Source organism: Chionomys nivalis, chromosome 9 (genome assembly GCF_950005125.1).
Source record: "Chionomys nivalis chromosome 9, mChiNiv1.1, whole genome shotgun sequence".
NCBI lineage: Eukaryota > Metazoa > Chordata > Mammalia > Rodentia > Cricetidae > Chionomys > Chionomys nivalis.
In genome coordinates, this window is record NC_080094.1 from 55,910,553 (window position 1) to 55,933,071 (window position 22,519).

At 47.0% G+C, this 22,519-nt stretch overlaps 1 protein-coding gene across 1 annotated transcript; it reads right to left on the reverse strand.

Moving 5' to 3' along the window:
- Positions 1-222: 222 nt before the first annotated feature.
- On the reverse strand, positions 223-13,437 carry Knstrn (kinetochore localized astrin (SPAG5) binding protein). Its single transcript, XM_057781642.1, has 9 exons — positions 13,229-13,437; positions 13,036-13,127; positions 9,640-9,766; positions 7,727-7,774; positions 6,338-6,443; positions 6,079-6,172; positions 4,256-4,311; positions 1,466-1,540; positions 223-863 (listed from the first exon to the last, which is right to left on the reverse strand). The coding sequence occupies exons 1-9, from the start codon at positions 13,435-13,437 to the stop codon at positions 732-734; spliced, it is 939 nt and encodes a 312-aa protein (XP_057637625.1). The 3' UTR covers positions 223-731.
- Between the last annotated feature and the right edge of the window lie 9,082 nt (positions 13,438-22,519).

A 22,519-nucleotide genomic window follows, 5' to 3' on the forward strand; every position in this document is an offset into this window, starting at 1 on the left:
AGCGTGCTCAACTCCTATATCGAGGCTGTGCTACCTAATCTTTCCTCCTTCCCTTTTCCTCAATGTTTGAGGCAGGATCTCTGCAGCCTGGGTTAACCTCTAACCCAAGGCAATCCTCTTGCCTCAGCTTCCCAAGTCCTATGATTATAGACATAAGCCACTGCACTGAGCTATTTTCATTCCTCAGTGTCAGTCAGAACATTAATACTCACATAAGCATTTATTTCAAAAGCAGTACTTAAAAAGCTCCAAGTGCTATTTGCTTCAGGTAGGTGTTACTTTGCATACTTTTACCCCATTTATTAAGCCAGAAACTTCAGGGATTTCAAGTTCGTAAATTCAGCTCAACCAGATGGACAAAGGCGACAGTGTGGTTCCCAGTGACATCTCCCATAGAGTACATACGCTGTCATATGAGGGCTTTCTTCCCATGATTCCGAGGCAGAGCCTCTAGATTCTCCAAGGTGGCTGCTTTAGCATCCTGGTCTAAGGGTCGGGCCATGCACGAGGTGGAGCCAAGCTTCCAGGTCCCTACCTTGCAGGCCTCCATTAGCAGTTTGTGAGGCTCAGGTGAGCTGAGCAATCTGAAGGTGGGCAGTCTGCTTAAGGAGGAGCCCCAATCCACATCCACGGCCCTCAACTGCAGCAGGTCTTCTCTATAAGGGATGGTGAGTCCTTGAAGGTGACTGGAGTTTACCCCACGAAGAAGCCATCTAGCCACTTGCCTTGTATTACATTTCTAAAAGCTGCTCCATCTCCTCCAGGACTATTGTGAAGTCACTGGCTTGGTCCTTACATAAGGTTTGCTGCTCCAGGAACTGGGTCCTTTCTTCTTCTTTCAACTTCAACTTCACCTTCAGGGCCTGAAAGGGAGGCATTCCAAAAGAAAACACATAAAACTCTAGCCTCACAGAAAGACAGCACCAGACCAGAATGTAAAGTTGACACATCAAAGACTCTATCGAAAGAGAAGAAAAGAAGAGCTGGGAGATGGAGGTGCACACATTTAGTCCCAGCATGTAGGAGGAAGAGGCAGGCAGATCTTTGTGAGCTCGAGGCTAGGCTGGTCTACAAAGCAAGTTCCAGGGCAATCAAGGCTGTTACACAGAGAAACCCTGCCTCAAAACAAATAAACAGAAAAAAAGAAAAGAAGAGAAAAAGAAGAAAAGAAGGAAGGACGAACTAGAGAGATGGCTCAACAGTTAAGTGGCTGCTCTTGCAGCGGACCCAGGTTCAGTTCCCAGGACCCAACACAACAGCTCACAACTGCACATAACTCCCGTTCCAGGGGATCCAATGCCCTCTTCTGACCTTTGTGGGCACTGTTTCTCATGTGCTGTACCTACGTACATTCACTTAGGCAAAATAAACCTAAAAATGATAAAAGAAAACTAGAAAGCACTATTCCCCTATCTACAAACCGTGGGAGAAACGGCAGCACCTCCTTGGGGTGGGTCTGTCTTACCTGTAACTCCTCCATCTGCTTCTTGGCAGTTTCATTGAAAACCTTCAGTTCATTCTGCAACGTTTCCAGCAGCCGCTGAAAGCAAAGTAGAATATCAAGAGTCAAGCTGGGCCCACAGGTGGGAAGCAGAGACAGGGAGAACTCTGAGTTCAAGGCCAGCCTGGGCTACACAGGGAATTCCAGGATGATGAGGACCATGAACTGAGACCTACTTAAAAAGTTAGGGGCAGGGGAGCGAGGAGACAGAAACATACACTCAGACAGAGGGACAGGAATTAGATGCTGGCCACCATCCTTCCCATTCAGACACATGAGCACTGACTGACCATGTCAGGATCTCCCTTTGAGAAACCCAGCTCACCAGTGAGCCAGATTCCGAATGGGTGCTGCTCTTAGGAATTGTTCCTGTGTACCATGAAGGAGTCCAGATAGACAGATGCCTTTATCTAGAGTGATAAATTCCCTATGCTCTCCCCAACACCCGTCACTTATCCAGGCAATTCCAACAGCCCAGGCCCAAGAAGCTTGGTTTCTTACTACAGGTCCCCTCCTTGAGATATCAAATTTATCTGCTACAATGTGCTCCGTTCTGCACAGACCTCAGAAGCATACCACAGCAGACTCAAAGGGAAGCCAGGGGTGGCTTTCTCGGCTGGCACTGTGACAACTGACCTTCCTGGAGAAGAGATCAGACGAGTTTGGAAGTCTTTATGCCCAGATAAATTACCTTCTTTTAGGCAAGGGGCCAAAAGGAAATTCTGAATTCAGACAGGCTAGACCTCGGCATTACAGTGTTCTCAGCAATGGAATAGGGAGACAGCGATGGAGTGTAGGTCTCTACATGAGTTCTCCATACCAAAGATTTGTGTACACAGGTGCATGTACTTGAGTCAACCTTAAATGTCATGCATTCTAGGTAAGAACTTGACCACTGAGTCATATCCCCAGATTCCTATTAGAAGGGTTTGTGTGTGTGGTGTATGTATGTGTTCCTGTGGCATATGCACACATACATGCAGCTACAAATGCTGTGGAGGCCAGAGATAGACATATCTTCTTTGCTTTCCACTTAAAAAATTATTTTTATTATCCTTTATTATTGTGTGTGCATGCCACAGCATGCATGTAAGGCCCTGGGACAACTCTGGAGTGGTTCTCTTCATCCACCTTTCCCTTCCAGAGACCAAACTCAAGTGGCAATGTTTGTACGGCAAGGATCTTAATCCGCTGACCAACCATCTTAAGTCACTTGTCCAGCCTCCCCCAGCCTTTTTAAAACATTTACCTATTTAATATGGCCGAGAACACTTTTTAAAACATCTACCTATTTAATATGGCCGAGAACACTTTTTAAAACATCTACCTATTTAATATGGCCGAGAACACTTTTTAAAACATCTACCTATTTAATATGGCCGAGAACACTTTTTAAAACATCTACCTATTTAATATGGCCGAGAACACTTTGTGTGTGCGTGCACTATCACACATACATGGAGGCTGGATGGCAACCTAGGGGAATGGTTTCTGTCCTCCCATCATGTGGGTTCTGGGCATCTAGCTTGGGTTGTGAGGCTTGTAGCAAGCATCTTTCCCCTGAGCCACCTCAACAGCTCTCTACTTTTTAAAGCATTTATTTATATGTGGGAGTGGGGATAATCCATTCCACCATGTAGAGGTCAGAGGACAACCCGAAGGAGCCGGTCCAGGGTCTGAACTCAGGCTGTCAGGCTTGGCGGCGAGCACCTTGCCCTGCTAGCCCATCTTTTTTTAAAAATATTTATTTATTTATTATGTATACAATATTTTGTCCGTGTGTATGCCTGCAGGCTAGAAGAGGGCACCAGACCTCATTACAGATGGTTGTGAGCCACCATGTGGTTGCTGGGAATTGAACTCAGGACCTCTAGAAGAGCAGGCAATGCTCTTAGCCACTGAGCCATCTCTCCAGCACCCCCTGCTAGCCCATCTTGCAGGCCTGTCTCCACTTTATCTTTTGAGACAGGGTCTCAGGTTAATCAAGGCTGGCAGGACAAGGAGCTCCAGCTTTTATGTGGGTGCAGAGGTGCTGAACTTGGGTCTTCCTGCTTGCATGTTAGGCCCTGTACTGACTGAGCCTCCTCTGCCCCACTCTGGGTCTCAGTTCTGTTTTCGGGTCAGAGTCACTTATATCTATCTCCCTGTGAGGGGTAAAATATGCCCTAAGTACACACTCCATTGCTCTGTTATCATGGACAACCGAAGCAAAACCTTAAAATCTGGAGAGCACGAAGCAGAGATCTTAGTCCTGCTGGGTGACAGACCAGCCCGACTCCTTGTTAAAAGCCATCTTGTTACAATAAGTTCATGCCTCCTTTCGGTAAAACTTGGATTTGATCAGGTCTTGACCTAGTTCCTGGAATCTGACATGTCTCAGTTTTTTGGGTGGCTATATAAACCTCACTGTCATCTATGTGCAATGCTATTTTCTTAAACACTCTGTTGGAGAGATAGCCGGGTCTGACAGAAAATAAATCTTGCTTAATTTGACCAAAGACATTGGTAATGTATTTACTCTCATTTGGTGGAATCACCACTGGCCCTGGATGAAGGCCTGCCCACCCCTCCCTTGCCCTCACTGGGCCCTGGATGAAGGCCTGCCTACCCCTCCCTTGCCCTCACTGGGCCCTGGATGAAGGCCTGCCCACCCCTCCCTTGCCCTCACTGGGCCCTGGATGAAGGCCTGCCCACCCCTCCCTTGCCCTCACTGGGCCCTGGATGAAGGCCTGCCCACCCCTCCCTTGCCCTCACCATGGAGTCCGTGTGATCTGTTGTAGGTTCCCGCTGTGATGCCAGGGTCTCGCTGCCTAAAATGGATGGATACAACAAAGTCAGCCTCACATGAGAACCACACTTTAACCAGAGGGGAAGCAGCTCTCCGTGGACAGACAGTACATGTGCATTTCTGAGAGAAGCCTCTCCAATGCCTGCTCCTGGAAGCTCTCCCCTGTGTCTCCCACCCAGAGCTGTCTCTACGTTTGCAAATGGCCAGAGTCTATTCTGCTGCTTCTTTTTAGAGAAACTTTGTCCAAAGGAATGCATGTGTTTTCATTTTGTTTACAATGTACAAAATTACAAAAAAATCTTTCAGGCCTTAAAAGTCATTATCTTTGGTAACTGTAGTAGTTTGAGAATGGCCCCCGTAGGCTCATATAATTGAATGCTTAGTTACCAGAGAGTGATACTGCTTAAGAAGGATTAAGAGGGGTGGCCTTGTTGGAAGAAGTGAGTTACTGAAGTGGGCTTTGAGGTTTCAAAAGCCCATGCCAGGCCTAGTCTCCCTCCCTCTCTCGGCCTACAGATCAGGATGTAGCTGGCTCTCAGCTACTGCTCCCGTGCTGCCTGAATGCCACCATCCTTCTGAAACTGTAAGCAAGCCCCCAGTTACTTCCTTTTCTTATACGGACTGCCTCAGCCATAGTGCCCTGTCCCAGCACTGAACTGTGACTAAGACAGTCAGTGCACGCAGACAGGAGAAACAGGGGCTGGCTGTGGTACTCCCTGCCTTCCAACTCCAGTACCTAGGAGGCTGAGGCAGGGAGAGTCAATGTTCAAGGTCAGCCTGGGTTACCTGGTAAAGCCTCGTCTCAAACTCTGCTTCCCCCACAAAACCTATTCTAGTACCAGGGGATTCAATACCTTCTTCTGCACTGGGGCACCAGGTACACATGGGGTGCAGATACGTATATATGTATGCAAAACATGCATATACATAAAATAAAGTCTTAAAGAAAGAAAAACAGGGCTGGGCGGTGGTGGCACACGCCTTTAATCCCAGCACTTGGGAGGCAAAGGTAGGCAGATCTGTGAGTTTGAGGCCAGCCTGGGCTACAAAGTAAGTTCCAGGAAAGTCAGGGGGTACATAGAGAAATCTTAATTTGAAAAATAAACAAACAAAAAGAAAAAGAAAAACAAAAAACTCCCCCACATGTCCTATACCCCCAAACAGACCCTAAACTGGGTCCGGGGTGTTAAGTGCTGGCACAAGGCAGACCCCAGATTCCATCTCTAGCAGAGTCAGCATTCCTTAATTCAAAGAGGCCCAAGTCCCTTTCCTGAGCAGTTTCTGGCTCTTCAGTGCAGTCTGAGGTTATCTCACAGTCTCTGGACAAATTCTCTTCTTGGGGAGGTACTGAGGATAGAACTCAGGGCCTCCCACGCCCTAGGTGCCCTTTCACTGAGCTATACCCTATCCAGGAGTCACAGTGCAGGCACTGTGATGAAGCCAACTCAGGAACCACGGAGACAGAATTCTCGCCTCTCACCTGAGCAAGGAAGCTTGCGGCCCTGGGAAAGAAACAGCGTTTCTGGTCTCTTTGCTAGCTTACACCTGCTGACACTGAGTGTGTGGAGCAGCACTCAGCGGAAAGAGAGCTGTCTCTCTACAGTCACCGGAAGCCCTGTTAGTCAGGCAGAAGCGGACATTTCCTAAGAACATCAAGAAACACTCAAAGATCTTTAGGGCTTGGCTAAGCAGCTCCTGCACCCACAGGGCAAAGATCCCATGCTGCCAACGTAGTTCTAGGAAGGGCACTTGTGCTGACTCCAGAAGGCAGCTGTGTGCCGCCTCTTACCTGGGTTGAGGCCTCTGCTCTCCAAGATTGCTAAGCAGTTATCCTGAAACTTCTCCAGCAGCTCCACTTTCTGGGTCAGGTCCTTCAGTTCTCCCTATGGAGTGGCAGCCGACAATCAGGAGCCGTCCTGCACAAGGCAGGCCTTCCACAGCAGGAGCTGGCTCCTTTTGCCTGCAGTGGTCAGCTTGTTCCCACCCAGCAGGAGTCCGCCTGCATCACCCGGGGCAGCTGATGAGTCACAACTGGGTGGGCTTCTTACCTGTGTCTCTGTCAACTTCTGGTGTAGCTGCTTGTTGACAGCCTCCAGGAGCTGGTTTTTATCCTTTAGTTCCTCCTCTGGCTTTTGCTTACTCAGTGGTTTGTAGCTAAAAGTTGTAGAAATATGATGGGTAAAGGTTTAGGAGTACATGCTATTGACTTATTCAAACGGATTCCAATCCTGGCTTCCCGACAGTGACCTGTAACCGGAGTCCATTTCCTCATTTCTAGAATTTAGACAATACCTCCATTTCATAACATTCCTATAAGACGGAGAATCCATGGACAATGCTTAGCCTCAACACCTGTCATCCTAAATATTAAACCTTTACTGTGAAGATCTTGAGTTTTCAAAAACGTGTGTGTATGTGTGTGTGTGTATTTGTGTGTGTGTGTATGTGTGTGTGCGTGCATGCAGAGGTCAGAGCAGAATTTCAGGAATCGCTCTCCATTCCATTCCCTTGAAACAGATCTCTTCCTGAATCTGAAGCTCGCCGAGATCATCAGTCAGTAAGTTCCCACGGTCTACCTGCTTCCTCCTAATTCCGCAGCTACGGCAGGTGTGGCCCCGCCCAGCTTTTTACAAGGGCGTTGGGGATTCTAACCCAGGCCCTTGTGGTGATTGTGCAGCAAGCGCTCTTACCTGCTGAGGGCCCCCAGCCCAGATTGTTCTGTGTGTGAGGGAGTGTGTGTATGATCTTAAACAGGCTCCCTGTGTCATGGTTGGTGGCTCTGTTGCTGTGATGAGACACCATGACCAAAGCGGTCTGGGGAGGAAAGGGTTCACTGGGGAGGAAAGGGTTCACTGGGGAGGAAAGGGTTCACTGGGCTTATGCTCCCAGACCACTGTTCATCGCTGAAGGAAGTCAGGACAGGAACCTGAACAAGGCAGGATCCTGGAAGCCGGAGCTGATGCAGACGCCATGGAGGCGTGCTGCTTACATGGCTGCTCTGTCTGCTCTCTTACAGAACCCAGGACCAGCAGCCCAGAGACAGCCCCACGCACATGGGCTCTGCCCTCCTCCAGGCCTGTTTTCAGGTGAGGTCCCTGCTGCAGTGACTCTAGCTAGCACACTCTACATCCTGGTTTGCCTGGAATGTAGCCCAGGATGGCCTTGAACTTGTGGCAATCCTGTCTGTTTTCCAGGTACTTCTATTACAGGCATAATCCAACATATCTAGAAAGAAGCTGTTTTGGGGGGGAGGGGTACTACAGGACATCATGTCACACATGAACCCCAAGATTGTGTTATTTCCTGGAAAAACCTGTTTCTGGTTGTGGTGTGGCTCAGCCCTAGCACACGCCTTCAATCCAAGAGCTTTCTGCTCGAATACTGTAGACAGGATTAAACAGGCAGGCACCTCCACCCTCAGTCTGCCCCCCACTCACCCCTTCCTGATGTTCTTCCTGCTGGCAGTTTCTGCAGCTCTCACGTGCCTGTGGAAGCAAAATCAACGCCAATCAGAGAACCATAGTGCTAGGTGCTACGAACAAGGTGTAACAGGGGCTTGGCTTCACTGCCGTTTGGACTCCCGAGCCCCCTGCCTCAGCCTCTCCAGTTCTGGGATTACAGGTGTGTGCTACCATACCTGGTTTAAGAGATTCGAGCTGCTGAGGAAAGAACCAAAGAGTACATCCAAGTAAACAGCACAGGCTGAGGGCCCATATGTTATGGGACATTTGTACATTGTGTGAGAATGTATTGCAGTGATTGGTGTAATAAAAAGCTAAGTAGCTAGGCAGGGGATATAGGAGGGACTTCCAGGTAGAGAAAGAGAGAAACTGGGAGGAGGAATCTAGGTGTGCGATTTCGCCAGCAGACTCGGAGCAAGTTGGATGTGCTGCACTAAGAAGAGGTAGCGGAGCCAAGAAATCCGGGTTAATGAAGTTGTAAGAGCTAGTTGTGTAGAAGCCTCAGCCAAGGCCAAGCATCCATCATTAATACAAAGTCTCTGGGTCATTATTATTTGCAGGCTGGCCTGATTAGAAAGCTTGCTGCACCGCATGCTGGTTTCAGCCTGTGTGGGGAGGTGGCTTTTCATAAGGAAAGGGGCCTTAATCACACCAACAACCGACAGACCTGAGCGTGCTTCAGATACCATGGCCACCTCATGCCAACCACACCTATCTGGCAGAGGATCATGGTCACACACAGAAGATCCTAGGGCTGGAGTCTGCTCAGACTGAGTGAGTAAGGCTCCCAGCCGGCTCCAGCTGTCAGCAGCTGCCAGGTGCTGCTGCTGTAGTCAGAGCCAGTGTGGCAGAGGGAGGTGCGGCTTTCTCAGACTCCTTACTGTGTCTCTTCAGAAGGGTCGACAGAGGGTCTCACAAACAGCTCAGGAACCCCATTTTGTTTGCATGAGGCAAGGGCTCCCATACTCTTTTTCTTTTAAATTTTTTTGGGGGGATGGAGTTCTTTGTTTTTTTAATTTTATTTATTTATATTTTCGATTTTTTTTTTTTCAAGACCGGGGTTCTCTGTAGCTTTGGAGCCTGTCTTGAAACTAACTTTTGTAGAGCCAGGTTGGCCTCGAACTCATAGAGATCCGCCTGCCTCTGCCTCCTGAATGCTGGTATTAAAGGTGTGTGCCACCAGTACCCAGCTTATTTATTTATATTTTCTATGTCTCCATGTACACCTGCATGGCAGAAGAGGGCACCAGACCTCATTACAGATGGTTGTGAGACACCATGTGGTTGCTGGGAATTGAACTCAGGCCCTTTGGAAGAACAGCCAATGCTCTTAACCTCTGAGCCATCTCTCCAGCCCCAAGAAGGGATATTTTGAGATACGGTCTCACTGTGTCTCTCTGACTGTCCTGAAACTCACTATGTAGACCAGGCTGGCCTCAAACTCATAGATATACAACTACCTCTGCCTTCTAAGCGCTGGGATTAAGCAGTGCACCACTATGCCCAGCTTTACTTTTATTTATGTGTATGAGTGTTTTGTCTACAGGTACAGATGTGCATCAACTATGTGCCTGGTATCAACAGAAGTCAAAAAGGATGTTAGAGCCCCTAGGACTGGGTTAGGGATGGTTGTGACCTACTGTGTGGGTATTCGGAACCAAGCCAGGGTCCTCTGAAACAGCCACAAGTGCTGAGTCATCTTCTCAGCCTCCATTTTAAAATTTTTGGTGTTCAGCAATTTTAGAAAGATCAGTCTCTCCCTGTTCCTCCCCCTCTTGCTGGAGTCAATCCAGGCTGTTGAACAAGCAAGGCAAGCACTCCGGCACTGAGCTCCACCCCCTGGCTCTGGTGAGATGTTCTAACACCAGATTCCAACGATCTGCTCTTACCCATTCTCTCGTCTCGGTCTGGTGACTTTTGTAACGTCAGGGTCTGACCCTCCTGGATGAAGATGTTTAAACACATCAGCTTCTTTGGACTTAACAGGTAGCTTAGAAGTAGCTCGAGTTTGTGCATCTGAAAGGGAGAACAGGAGTGAACCACAGCATCACGCTCCAGCGCTGCCTCCCGATGCCACACAGAGCCTCCCTGCGAGCGGTCAGAAGCCCTTGCTTCCACACTGTCCATTTCAGTCTAGGCTTAGACGCTGTTCCCAAAGGAAAGGACTCTATACTAATTGGCCCTAGAAGCTAAGATTCTTTTTTAGCTTTTGGAAATATGGTTATTACTCTATCTCTGAGTGGCCTTGAACTCATATGTAGAGACCTAGTGACTTACAGTGATCCTCCTGCCTCTGCCTCCAAATGCTGGAATTGAAGGTATGCGCCACCACACACAGTTGAAAGTTCATTACGAGTGACAGCTTAGTGGACCTGACGATACACCAAACTGACAGCTACAGGTTTGTGAATGCAGAGGTCAACAGAGACAAAGAGCTGGAGGAAAGGCCGAGTTAGTGGGGAGAACCCAGCTGGAACTGACTGGTCTCAGAATAGGGGTGGGTTCCCACACCCGTTCTCCCCAGACAACATCTAGCTGCTGCCGACTTTCACCCAAATGTCCTCCTAACCACTCGGAGACGTCTTTATGTCCAGGTGCCTAGTAAAGGATCTGGTATTTGACCAAAGTTCAAGAACCAACAAGTGACACAGACGGAACGTATCAGCTGTACACTGTTTCCCTGCCCTGTTGTGAGCGATTTCTCTCCTCTTCCCTGGGCCAGGTCCAGCCCTTCCGCAATGCTTTTACTGTCAATCCCTTATTAAACTTAAGAGGTTCCCATTTGGCATGCCTGCTGATCTCCCTACTGGGTCAGGCTGGGTAACCATGAATCCCTACCATACATGTCCTTTACCATACATGTCCTTTACATGTCCTTTAGCATACATGTCCACGTCCTTTAGCATACATGTCCTTTAGCATACATGTCCTTTAGCATACATGTCACACTAACATTTACATGTCATAGCACCTGTCATGCCCCACCCCCAAGCTTTTCTATTTCTCTCCAGTTCAGGGGTTTCTAGATTATACTAACTTCACTTTGTTCATTGTAAAATGGCTCCTTTAAGCCATATTAATTAGCCGGGCGGTGGTGGCGCACGCCTTTAATCCCAGCTCTTGGGAGGCAGAGGCAGGGAGATCTCTTTGAGTTCGAGGCCAGCCTGGTCTACAAGAGTTAGTTCTAGGACAGGTTCCAAAGCCACAGAGAAACCTTGTCTCAAAAAAAAAAAACCAAAAAAAGAAAAAAGGAAAAAAAAAAGCCATACTAATTAAATAATTAAGTTGAAGAAATGAGGTATAAAGTGCTGGATCATATTGCAGGGTACTTTGTATTTAATAAAAAATTTACTCAAATACTTTGCTACATAATAATTTGGAGTAAATATATAATCCCTCAGGTTGACACATTTTGTTTATAGGTACAATTTACAGCACCTGAACTCGAGTTTCAATATTCGTAACACTATGCAAATATTAAATGGGTTCTTTAGGAAAAAGGTTACTTTGTGCTACTATCTTGTCTGATCTCAAGTAGTAGTAACTTAAATACAATAATATATCTAGTCCATGTAAAAGAGTTCATAGGAAATTGGAAAAAAAACAAATTAATTGCAATCGGCTCCAACAATCTGCTTCTGCTGAGCCCTGAGGGTTGCACTGTAGGAAAAAAGTCGGAATTTAACAAAGATTTTCTCTTAGAAAGGAGGCACTAAGGAGAATTGGATGGCTGATGTAAAGAACATGTCAAACTTGTTTATTCAAACCCCTTCCCGAAAAGGTCTCGCTGTATATAGCCCTGGCCTGTAACTCACTACGTAGAGCAGGCTGGCCTTGAACACATGCCCACCCTGCTGCCTCTGCAGGCATGAGAGATGTGTACCACCCTGGGCTTCATTCTATAGCTTTCTAGTTTTCCCTTGTTGGTGGAGACTGCCTAGAAACCTTACAGCTGTCCCGGAACATGTGCTCAAGAAGCTGGGACAGGTCTTACAAGTGGAGAAATGAAAACCTGGGGTTGGTGAGGAAGGCTGGTCACTGCCAGCCATCCAGGGCCACAGCGAGGGAGGAGACAAGGCTACAGAGGTCTCTGAGGGATGCTTTGAGGAAAACAGGGCAAACAGGATAACCCTTTGAGCCTGGTAGAAAAGCCATTTTACCTCAGAGATCAATCCTGCTGCCACGGCTCTTCAACCAGCTGCCTGGAATTACTTGCGGAGTGACGGTAAAGGCTGCTCCGCAATCCCTCCCAACAGCTGCGGTGCCGGGGCCCCTTCCATGCTATAATCTTTACATTAGGCAGCACAGCCACTACAGATGCCACCAGATGACTCTCAACCACAAGAACATCAACACACACCAAGACGGAAACGCAACTACAAATTGTTTAGGTCACGCTCCCTCCTCTCAAGGTTCTCGGGAACTCCGGCTAGGATGGGTTCTTCTCTCTTGCTCTACTCAGCATAGGAGAACAAGGAAGGAATCGTGTGTTTGCTCCCCACTATTCTCCTCCTCAAATGATTCTTCTCTGACAACAAAGCCACACCTGCAAGACAACCAACCCTAATCTGGAAATAAAAAGGATAATTGCATAAGAAGCGATTTCTGGGGCTGAAGAGATGGCTCAGCAGTCAAAAGAGAGAGCTACTTTTTCAGAGGACTGAAGTTTGTTCCAAGACTCACATCAGGAATTTAACTCCAGCTCCAGGGGGATCAAGACCCCTGACCTCCCCTGGGCACCTATATTTATATGCACAAGCGCCCCGCCCCATTTAAAAAAATAATGTCTTTGAAACAGAGTTCTAGAGAGGCAGATGTGGTGGGAATGAGCCTTCAATCTCAGCATTCAGGTGCTGAAGTAGGAAGGTTGCGGCAAGTTAACATTACCAAGGGCTATGCAGTGAAAACCTAGCTTAAAAAAGAGAATGAAAAGTGAGGCACTGGGCATGGTGTCACATACCTTTAATTCCAGCACCCAGGAGGTAGAGGCAGGATCTCCTTGAGTTCGAGGCCAGCCTGGCTTAAATAATGAGTTCCCCACCACCACGACATCACACAAAAAAACTATTCCTAAACAACAACCAACAATTTGAATCTAACTGGTAAACGCAGGAGGGAGTGGGGCCGGGGGTAGGAACGGGGGCTCTTTTAAATTTTGTTCGCTTGGGATGAGGCGCAGGCAGTTGTCAAAGCTAACCGAACGCCGCCCCAACACACAGAGATTTTGATCCTCTACTCCTAGCATAGTCCACGGAGCCCCGGCCGGTGGCGGTGTGGACACCCACCTGCGGGCAGGCCGCCGCTCGCCATCGAGTTGGGCTGCGCGTCGCACACCGTTTTAGCACTGGCCATCGTAGCAGGGTGGCTCGGCTGGGCCCTGGAAGGTGCAAGGTGGATCATTAGCAGCGCCGGAACCCCGCCACGCCAGCCGACCCGCCCGCACCCATGCTGCCCAGCCCGGGGCCCGCAGAGCCAAACCCCGGCGCCAGCCGCTCCAGCCCGCAGTCCTCTTCGTTCCCTTTCAAAAGTTGCTCCGCAGTAACCGCCCAGCCCTCGGCAGAGTCTGCCGCCACGCTTTCAAAAGGAAACTTCCGGGGGCTGGGCGAGAGGGGGCGTGACTCCGAGTCTGTAGGCCGCCCTGTTGTACGGAAGACTTTCTCCTGCATCGGGGCCTCAGGAGCCGCCATGCTGTACGGAAGGCTCGAGCCGCGCTGCCCGAACCAGCGGGTCGAGGCCCGGCCAGGGATGCACTGGGCAGGCTTGAATGGGGCTGGTGAGCCACTGTGTCATGTTTCTGGCCGGAGCGGAAACGTGAACTCTCTTAGTGTCCAAGTCACAATCCTCTTTATTTGTTTTTGATTGTTAAGGATCCTGTCAGGAGTACAGGTGACCTGATTAAAAACTACCAGAAACCAGGTGAAGAATGGCAGAACTTTTTTAAGGAACACTGGTGGGCTGAAATACCTAACAAACCTGCATCGGGATTAACTATAAATTTAAGTTACTTAGCCGGGTGGTGGTGGCGCACATCTTTAATCCTAGCACTCCGGAGGCAGAGGCAGGCGGCTCTCTGTGAGTTCAAGGCCAACCTGGTCCACAGAGCGAGTTCCAGGACAGGCTCCAAAGCCACAGAGAAACCCTGTCTCAGAAAACAAAACAAAATAAACAAACAAACAAAAAAGAAATTAAAGTTACTCGTACGAAGCAAGGTAGAGTTCTTAGTCATTTCATAAACACATTGGAAAAAACACACGTACTGAAGGAGCAGCTGCGATGTACTGGACACTAAGAGGTTGATAGATTAGGGGTAGCAAATACCAGGACTGACTGTAGCGCTGCCGTCTTGGAGTTTAGAGTCCAGGAAGGACACTAAACAGATAATTTCCAGCATATGTTTACCCTCCATGGTGAGAGAGTGAAGGAAAACCACAAAAAGCTTTGAGAGAAAACCCAGGAGCAGTTTAAAATTGGGGGAAACAGTTTAAACTGGGAAGATTGAGGTCCTGGGGGTTCACAGCTGCAATTCCAGCACTCAGGAGGCTGCCACTGAGAGACTTACTTATAAATGCTCAGCTGTTAGCTTAGACTTGTTTTTAGCTAGCTCTTATTGTTGTAAAAGTAAATCTGCTGGCCTGGCCTGTCACCTGGGTACCCTGTCCTTTTCAGAGACAAATCCCGCCCACTCCCAGGTGCCCCTTCCCATGAAAGCAAGGAATCTCCCACCTCCTCCCCAGCTGTCTCTGTCTGTCCTTCTTCTGAAGAGGCACCTTCTCTCTCCCTTCCCTTTCTTCCTTTCTTCTCTTCTGTCCCCTTTCCTTCTCCCCACCCCTCACAAACCCTTACTCTTTTTTAAAAAATATTGATTTATTATGTATACAATATTCTGTCTGTGTGTATGCCTTCAGGCCAGAAGAGGGCACCAGACCCCATTACAGATGGTTGTGAGCCACCATGTGGTTGCTGGGAATTGAACTCAGGACCTTTGGAAGAGCAGGCAATGCTCTTAACCTCTGAGCCATCTCTCCAGCCCCTAAACCCTTACTCTTATGCTGTTCCTAACACCCACGAAATAAGCTCTATACCCGAGTTCTCTCTGCATGGTGTATCTGTCTAGTCTTCCACCTGCCAGGGGACCTGCACAGCCTCGGGTCACCTGTCGCTGCCCCTTGTGGGACCAGTCTCAGGTCACCCACATCATGAATGATAACGACCTCATTGTCATCTTGACCAAGGGCAGGCCAGGTCATCTTTACTGAGGTACCCCTTGCCTCGCCTCACCATTTACTTACGTTTCTGTCTCTAAATTCTTCATACTGACTCTGTTACATGTGTGTTTTGCGCAGTGGCATGCTTTCCGTTGGGCCCACCAGAGCATCCACCTCTCCCGAATCCTGTTTCATTTATGTGTGAGTGCGTGCATGTGACTTTTGAGTTTACTTTAGGTGTGAACATGAGTTAGCTTTAATGCTGTGTGTATGTGTATGAAAGTTAAATTCAACTGTGTGTATCTGTACATGTACCTACTGTTAAAAATGTTCTAAGTAGTCCAAGTCCTAATGAGCTGTGTTCATTAAATCTCATTCCAGACTAAAAAAGGCAGTAAGTCTCAAATATTTTAAATTGGTATGTGCTGGAGAGATGGCTCAGAGGTTAATAGCACTGGCTGTTCTTCCAGAGGACCTGAGTTCAATTCCCAGCACCCACATGGTGGCTCACAGCCACAAGTATAAATTTCACCTGTTAAGTTAAAAACCAGTACAGTCAAGCTTGGACCCTGCTCTCCAGGCAGATCTGATACTGAGGTCATCTATACCCAGTAAATAGCCCTCGAGTGCTCAAAGATCTGGGAAATATGGCATTTAAATGTTTAATTATTAAAAGGCTTTTCATAACAGAGAAACAGGTTGGTTCCTAACAGGGGCACCCCTTCTCCTCCAAAGAAGATGGAAGACAAATGGGCACAGAACCATGTTCATCGGTAATTTGCTTCATCAGGTGAAGGCGCTAACCACTGGACGAACTGTCTTTCCTCTAAATTCCTGAAGATCTCCAGACAGTGGACAGAATCGCTGGAATCGATGGTCTAGCTGATTAGGTCAAGGTAGGCCTGTCTTCCTACAGATTTCCTACCCCACAGGATCTTCTAAAACCTGAGCTAAACAGCAGAAGACATACACAGTCCTAATGCCCTTGCCCTCGAGGACCCTGAGGAGTGGCTCTAGGAAGCCAATGGAGTAAGTTCTTCGACATTTTAAAAAAATATTTATTTATTTATTATGCATACAATATTCTGTCTGTGTGTATGCCTGCAGGACAGAAGAGGGCACCAGACCCCATTACAGATGGTTGTGAGCCACCATGTGGTTGCTGGGAATTGAACTCAGGACCTCTGGAAGAGCAGGCAATGCTCTTAACCTCTGAGCCATCTCTCCAGCCCCCATCTGACATTTCTTAAGTCAATAACTCAAGTAAAATTTTTATCCTTCTCAAAGATCTCTGATGCAGTTTGACAGCTGAGATGTTTCGTCAGTTTAAAAGGACAGCCTCACCAAACAAACTTCAGTGTAACTCCTTACTATGTTCTAAATAAAGGGTGTTTTACGACATACAAATGCAAGTTATTAAGGTGCGTACCTGAAGTTATAAAGGTCTGAGGACAAATGCAAGTTATCACATTTCTCTCTCCTGTTGTCATTCATAGTTTTAATAATATCAGTAAAATGCTGATAAGCTACGAATCTAACTCTGGAAGGGCACTCCACTACGAAAGATGTTAAATTCTCTCGTCATTTTCTAAAGATTCTTTTCATTGTGCAAAAACATCTGTCACAGTCATTCTCGCGTAAATATGCTGCTGTTTATACAATGTATGTGTCTAAAACTTATGTTTTCAAAACCTCAAAGAATTCTTGTGAGTTCCAGGGAGCCAAATTGAAGGATTCATCTTAAATAGGCTGGATACAGCCCTCTCAATTCCCTGGTCCTGAAAACCTTTTTCCTTCCTCAACTTAACTTTGTCCTCTGCTCTGTCAATAACTTGCCAGGTCCACACCACAAATCCCGGACAGGAGTAAAGCTACCCCAGGATGTGACCAGCACCCAGATTTCTCAGGCACCCCAAGAAAGACTTTGACGCCAACAAATAGCAGGAAGCAGTCTTGAGAACATCCCAGTACCCTCAACCTGCCATGCCTAACCCCTTGCCTTTTAATTATAAGAGAAAGGCGGGAATGTTGTAAAAGTGAGTCTGCTGGCCTGGCCTGTCACCTGGGTACCCTGCCCCTTAAATAGACAAGCCCCGCCCACTCCCAATCTCCCCATTCCTGCGGAGACAAGCAGATCTGTCTGTCCCTCTTCTGAAGAGGCAGCTTCTGTCTCTTTCTTCTCTTCTGCCCCGCCCCCCCATCTCCTCCCTTCTCCCCCATAACTCCTTACTCTTATGCTCTTCCCAATACCCACTAAATAAACTGTGTACCCTAGCTCTCTCTGCGTGGTGTATCTGTCTGTCTCCCACCCGCCAGGGTCACCCACTGCCATTCATCGTGGGACCAACCTCGGGTCTCCTGCGTCATGAATGATAACACTTACAACTTAAATCAACCATTTCTATTCATCTATGTGCTGCCTGAGGCTCGTTTACCTCATCTACACATTTTCCATCCTGCTCCGCATCTCCTGGCATCTCTGGAGACTCTGCCCTTCTTCTCCTGAGTTCTCCTAGTGTGGCTCTCCCACCCAGTGTCTTCCCGCCCGGCTATAGGACAGTCCGCTCTGTATTAGCCAATGAGAGTGATGCATATTTACAGTGAACAAAGGTTGCTCCACAGTAATTTAGGCGTGTTTGAATAGGGGAAGAGGAGAGTTAGTGAGACTTGTGAACACTGAGAAGGTAAAAATGAGTTTTTCTCTTAATGAAACTGAAAGGTAGGAGAAATGTACAGATAAAACTGGGGGATAAGAATTAAAGTGGAACCTGGCGGTGGTGGCGCACGCCTTTAATCCCAGCAGCTGGGAGGCAGAGGCATGTGGATCTCTGTGAGTTCGAGGCCAACCTGGTCTACAAGAGCGAGTTCCAGGACAGGAGACCCAGGCCCCTCCACAGACCCTGAAAGACTCGACTCTAAGCCCCAACCCAGTGAAAGAAATACACCCTGAAAACAGGACCAGAGTTAGGGGAAGAGACACTTTGTACCCAAACCTAGAGCTGGAGAAAAGTCCCAGGACCCTGAAACCAGGACCAAAAAAACCACACTAAGCCTCTAGATCCAGAGCATATTAAAGATATTTGACCTGGGTGCAAAAAGGTAAATAGAAACAGAGTTTGGCCCCAGAATCAGAGCCATCTCTGCCACTGACACAGAACCAGCCAATCCCTGAACAGGGAAAACTGACCAATCGCTGAGCCCTTAGAGGCTTGACCTTCCCTTCAGGCAGTGACAGTTGGGAATTCCCTTCAGGCCTGGAGAGCCCCCTTCCATCACAGGAAGTCTGGAATTCCCCTCACCCTAATAGGGGGCAGCCAATCACAAGCCCAGAGGCTTGGAATTCCCCAAGGCGCTTCCCCTGTATAAACCCCCTGTGTTCCCTGCTCACGGTCTCTCCTGTGCTGTTCCTGCTTCTGACAGACAGAGGGACCCCAGTTAACTTGTAATAAAGACTCTTTGTTTTTGCGTTGGAGTCACTCTTGTGGGGGTGATTTGGGTTCCAGATTCTGGGCATAATAGTATCACAGGCTAGTAGGGTATGCTGAAGAGGTGGAGCCAAAAAATCGGGTGCTGTTTTTCACCAAGTCTCTATCGGTTTTTTTGTTTTTTTTTTTTTTGTTTTTTTTTTTTGTTTTTTTTTTCAAAAAAAGACTCGGGAGTTGGATGTGGGGTGAAACCTGCTAGCTCAGAGAGGCAAAGAAATCACCCAGCTTCTTCCTCCTCCACCATTGCCCCGGAAAGAGCTTTCTCCCATGCTGTCTCAAACAAAACTCCTTAAACTTCCAGTGTGTCTCCCTCCATTCTCTTGAGTTTCTCTTAGTCTCTCTCTGTTTTTATTTTTTTTCTGTCAACTGATTGATTACTCTGCCTCTTGACCTATGTGCTAGGGCTGAACCACACCTTAGCTAGTATAGATGGAGTTTTTGGGGGACCATTAGGTCCCCAATAACAACATGGAGGCATTATTAATTATGAAGTCTCAATCAAAAGGTCAGGCTTGTTTTTAACTAGTTCTCATAACTTAAATTAGCCTGTATCTTTTAATCTATGTTCTTTTATGTGACTCAGTTACCTTTACTCTGTACTCCCCATCCTGCTTTCTTTCCAATCTGGCTGACAACTCCACGTTTCTTCCTTCCAGAGCTCTGATGGAGGAGTTACTTTCATTTAATAAAGAAACTGCCTTGGCCCATTTATAGGCCAGCCCTTAGGTGGGTGGAGTAAACAGACAGAATGCTGGGAGAAAGAAGCCGAGTGAGTGAGTCGCCATGATTCTCCCACTTCCAGACAGACGCAGGTTAAGATCTTCCCCTGTAAGCCAACTCGTTGTGCTACACAGAATATTAGAAATGGGTTAGATCAATATGTAAGAGCTAGCCAATAAGAGACTGGAACTAATGGGCCAGGCAGTGATTAAAAGAATACAGTTTCCATGTAATTATTTCGGGGCATAAGCTAGCCATGTGGGCAGCTGAATGCCGGGGATGCAGCCCTGCCGCTCTTATTACAACAGAGCTCCCTCTGTTCCAAAGTCTTGCCTATACCTCCTGCCTGACTATTGATCACTTAGCTTTTTATTAAACCAATCACAACGACACATCTTCACACAGTGTAAAGGAATATTCCACAATAGCTGGAAACAAGTTTTCCCAATATGTAACACAATCTCAGAGTTCACGGTGTGATCAAATATCCGCAACAATCAGGAATTAAGGACCTGAAGTGGTCTGCAAAGAGAGTTCTAGGCTAGTTCTGGTTATGTAGTGAGATAAAAGACAGAAAATAAAAGAAAATTGTAGGTAGAGTCTTTTATCAGGACCCCTGATCAACTCTGTCCCTCCAGCCAGGCCCCCAGAAATACCACACAGAGACTTATTAATTATAAATGCTCAGCCAATAGCTTAGGTTTGTAACTAACTGGCTCTTTTATCTTAAATTAACCCATATTATTATCTATGTCCTACCAGGTGGTTTGATAGTTTATCTCAGTACGGCATGTTCATTTCCTGCTTCCTCTGTGTCTTACTCATGATTCCCGACTCTGCCCTTCTTCTTCCCAACATTCCAGTCAGTTTTTTATTAACCAATGAGAGTAATACGTATTTACAGTGTACAGAAGATTGTTCCACAGCAGAAAATGACCACCTTTGTATGCCAAATAATTAGAGTTACCAGTTTGGAGAGATGGGAGAAGGGAGCTGAGGGCTTTGTTTTGAACATAGTTTGAAAGTGTGTGGAGGGGAATTGCATATGTACTGAAAGTATATACAGACCCCTCTCCCCTCTCTCTCCCCCTCCCTCCACCTCCTCTCTTCCATCCTCCTTCCCTTCCCCCCTATTCTCTTCTTTTTGACAGGCTCTTATTATGTAGCTCTGGCTGGCCTGAATTCACTAATAGACCAGGCTAATGTTGAACTCACAGACATCCACCTGCCTCTATCTCTACCTTTGGCGTACTGTGTTGCTGGATTGTTGTGGGATATTTTGATTGAATTGGGACACTCCAGTGTAGGAAGAGTTTCTCTGTGTCCCAGGGGTTACTCCCAGATAACCACACAGAGACTAATTAATTATAAATGATCAGCCAATAGCTCAGGTTTGTTCCTAGCTAACTCTTACATTTTAAATTAACTCATTTATATTATTACTTTACATTCTGCCATGTGGCATTATCTCTCTCTCATCTTACACTTCCTGTTTCCTTTCCATGCCTCACTGGCAACTCCTCTGACTCTGCCCTTCTTCCCAGTGTCTTTAATCTGGTTCTCCCACCTAAACTTATTCTGGCTAGCTATTGACCAGTCAGCTTCTTTATTAAACCAATTATAATGACATATTCACATAGTGTAAAGGAATAGTCCATACTCTAGACTGTTAAAAAAAAGGTTTACTTTGACTCAGGGGTGGAGTCAGTGACTTGCTGACTGGAATTAGCCATAGAGAAGCCAGCAATTTGGATAGAGAAGATGCACAGCAAGGAAAGGGTGGGGACTAGAGTTTGAGCTTTTATTAGTTCTGGAACAAGACAAGAGATGCAGCTCTTGTAGTATCTCCAGCCAAGGTCAGCTAGGTCAGCTAGTTTCTACTCAGCCTCTCTGAATTAGCAGGTTTTCACCTCCGCCTTTGATTCCTGAGTCTTATTGATAAATAGAATGATAGAGACTTGACTTCCAGGCCATGGGTCTGGAGACAGTAGTTAAAATACCAGTGGATTAATGTGCAGTTGATCATGGGATATTTGTTTGTACTGTGTGAAGTTGTGTAGTTGTGATTGGTTTAATAAAGAACTGACAGGCCAATTGCTAAGCAGGAGAGAATAGGCGGGAATTCTGGGGAAAGAGGGGAAGTCAGGAAGAATCTAAGCACACAAGAGATGCCAGAGAGATACTGAGGGAGTCAGACATACAGAATGGAAGAAAGGTAAAGGACCATGTGGCAGAACATAGGTTAATAGAAATAGGTTAAGTTATAGGAGATAGTTGGGAACAAACTTAAGCTAAAGGCCATAATAAGTCTCCATGTCATTATTAGGGAGCTAAAGACCATAATAAGTCTTCATGTCATTATTTGGGAGCTGGAGGTTCGACAAGAAAGTCCAGCTACAGTACTGGAATCAAAGACATACATCTGACACTTTTTTTCTTGGTAGAGCCCCTAACAGTTTTTTCTTTTATTTTGTCTGTGTCTGTGTCTGTGTAAGAGGCCAGAAGAGAGCATCAGATCCCTTAGAACTGGAGTTACAAAGACAGTTAGCTGTTACCTGGTAGGTTGTGGAAATTAAACCTGGTCCCTTGCAAGGGCAACAAGAGCTCTTAACTGTTGGGCCATTTCTCCAGCCCACTGTTAGTATCCTTTAAACAAAATAATATAGCAATGAAATTGGGATGTAACTCAGTTATAGAGTGCCTGCCAAGTATACAAGAATACACAATCCCTGGGCTTGACCCCTGAAATGAGACTTTCTTTGGACCAACTTCCTTTGCATCTTACTGGTGAATCCCCACCTCTCATTCTCCCCAGAGTTCCTATCTCTGCCCATAAGTCCTCCCTATCTACCCTTTTCTATCTAGCTCTTGGCCATTCAGCTCTTTATTAAACCAATCAGAAGGTGCTTTAGGCAGGCAAGGCAAAACAGTGGTACACCTTCACACAGTGTGATCAAATATCCTGCAACAACCCCCAGCACTGCACAAAGCTAGGTCTGATGCCTGTGGATGCTGTGGGATAATCCTCTTGTGCACAGGGAAGATTTGTCACCCGAGTTGGTTTAATAAAACGCTGGTTGGCTGGTAGCCAGGCAGGAAGTACGGGTGGGGCAACCAAACTAAGGATGCTGGGATAAAGTAGGGTGGAGTCAGGGGAGACTTCAGCTAGCCACTGAGGAAACAGGATGTGTAGAAAATGAGGAAACAAGCCATGAGTCACGTGGCAAAGTATAGATAAGAAATATGAGTTAACTTAAATGTAAGAGTGAGGTAATAATCAGTCTGAGCTATCGGCCAAGTCAGTTATTTGGAAAGCAGCTGCCTGTTGTTTGGGAGCAGGAGGTTGGGACAGGAAAACT

Excerpts from the sequence above, each read along its gene's own strand:
- Knstrn (XM_057781642.1), bottom strand. The coding sequence starts at position 13,437 with ATGGCGGCTCCTGAGGCCCCGATGCAGGAGAAAGTCTTCCGTACAACA. Across the intron at positions 9,767-13,035 it reads GAGCGGCGGCCTGCCCGCAG|ATGCACAAACTCGAGCTACT; the intron begins GTGGGTGTCCAC and ends TCTCCCTTTCAG. Across the intron at positions 7,775-9,639 it reads AGACCGAGACGAGAGAATGG|GCACGTGAGAGCTGCAGAAA; the intron begins GTAAGAGCAGAT and ends TTGCTTCCACAG.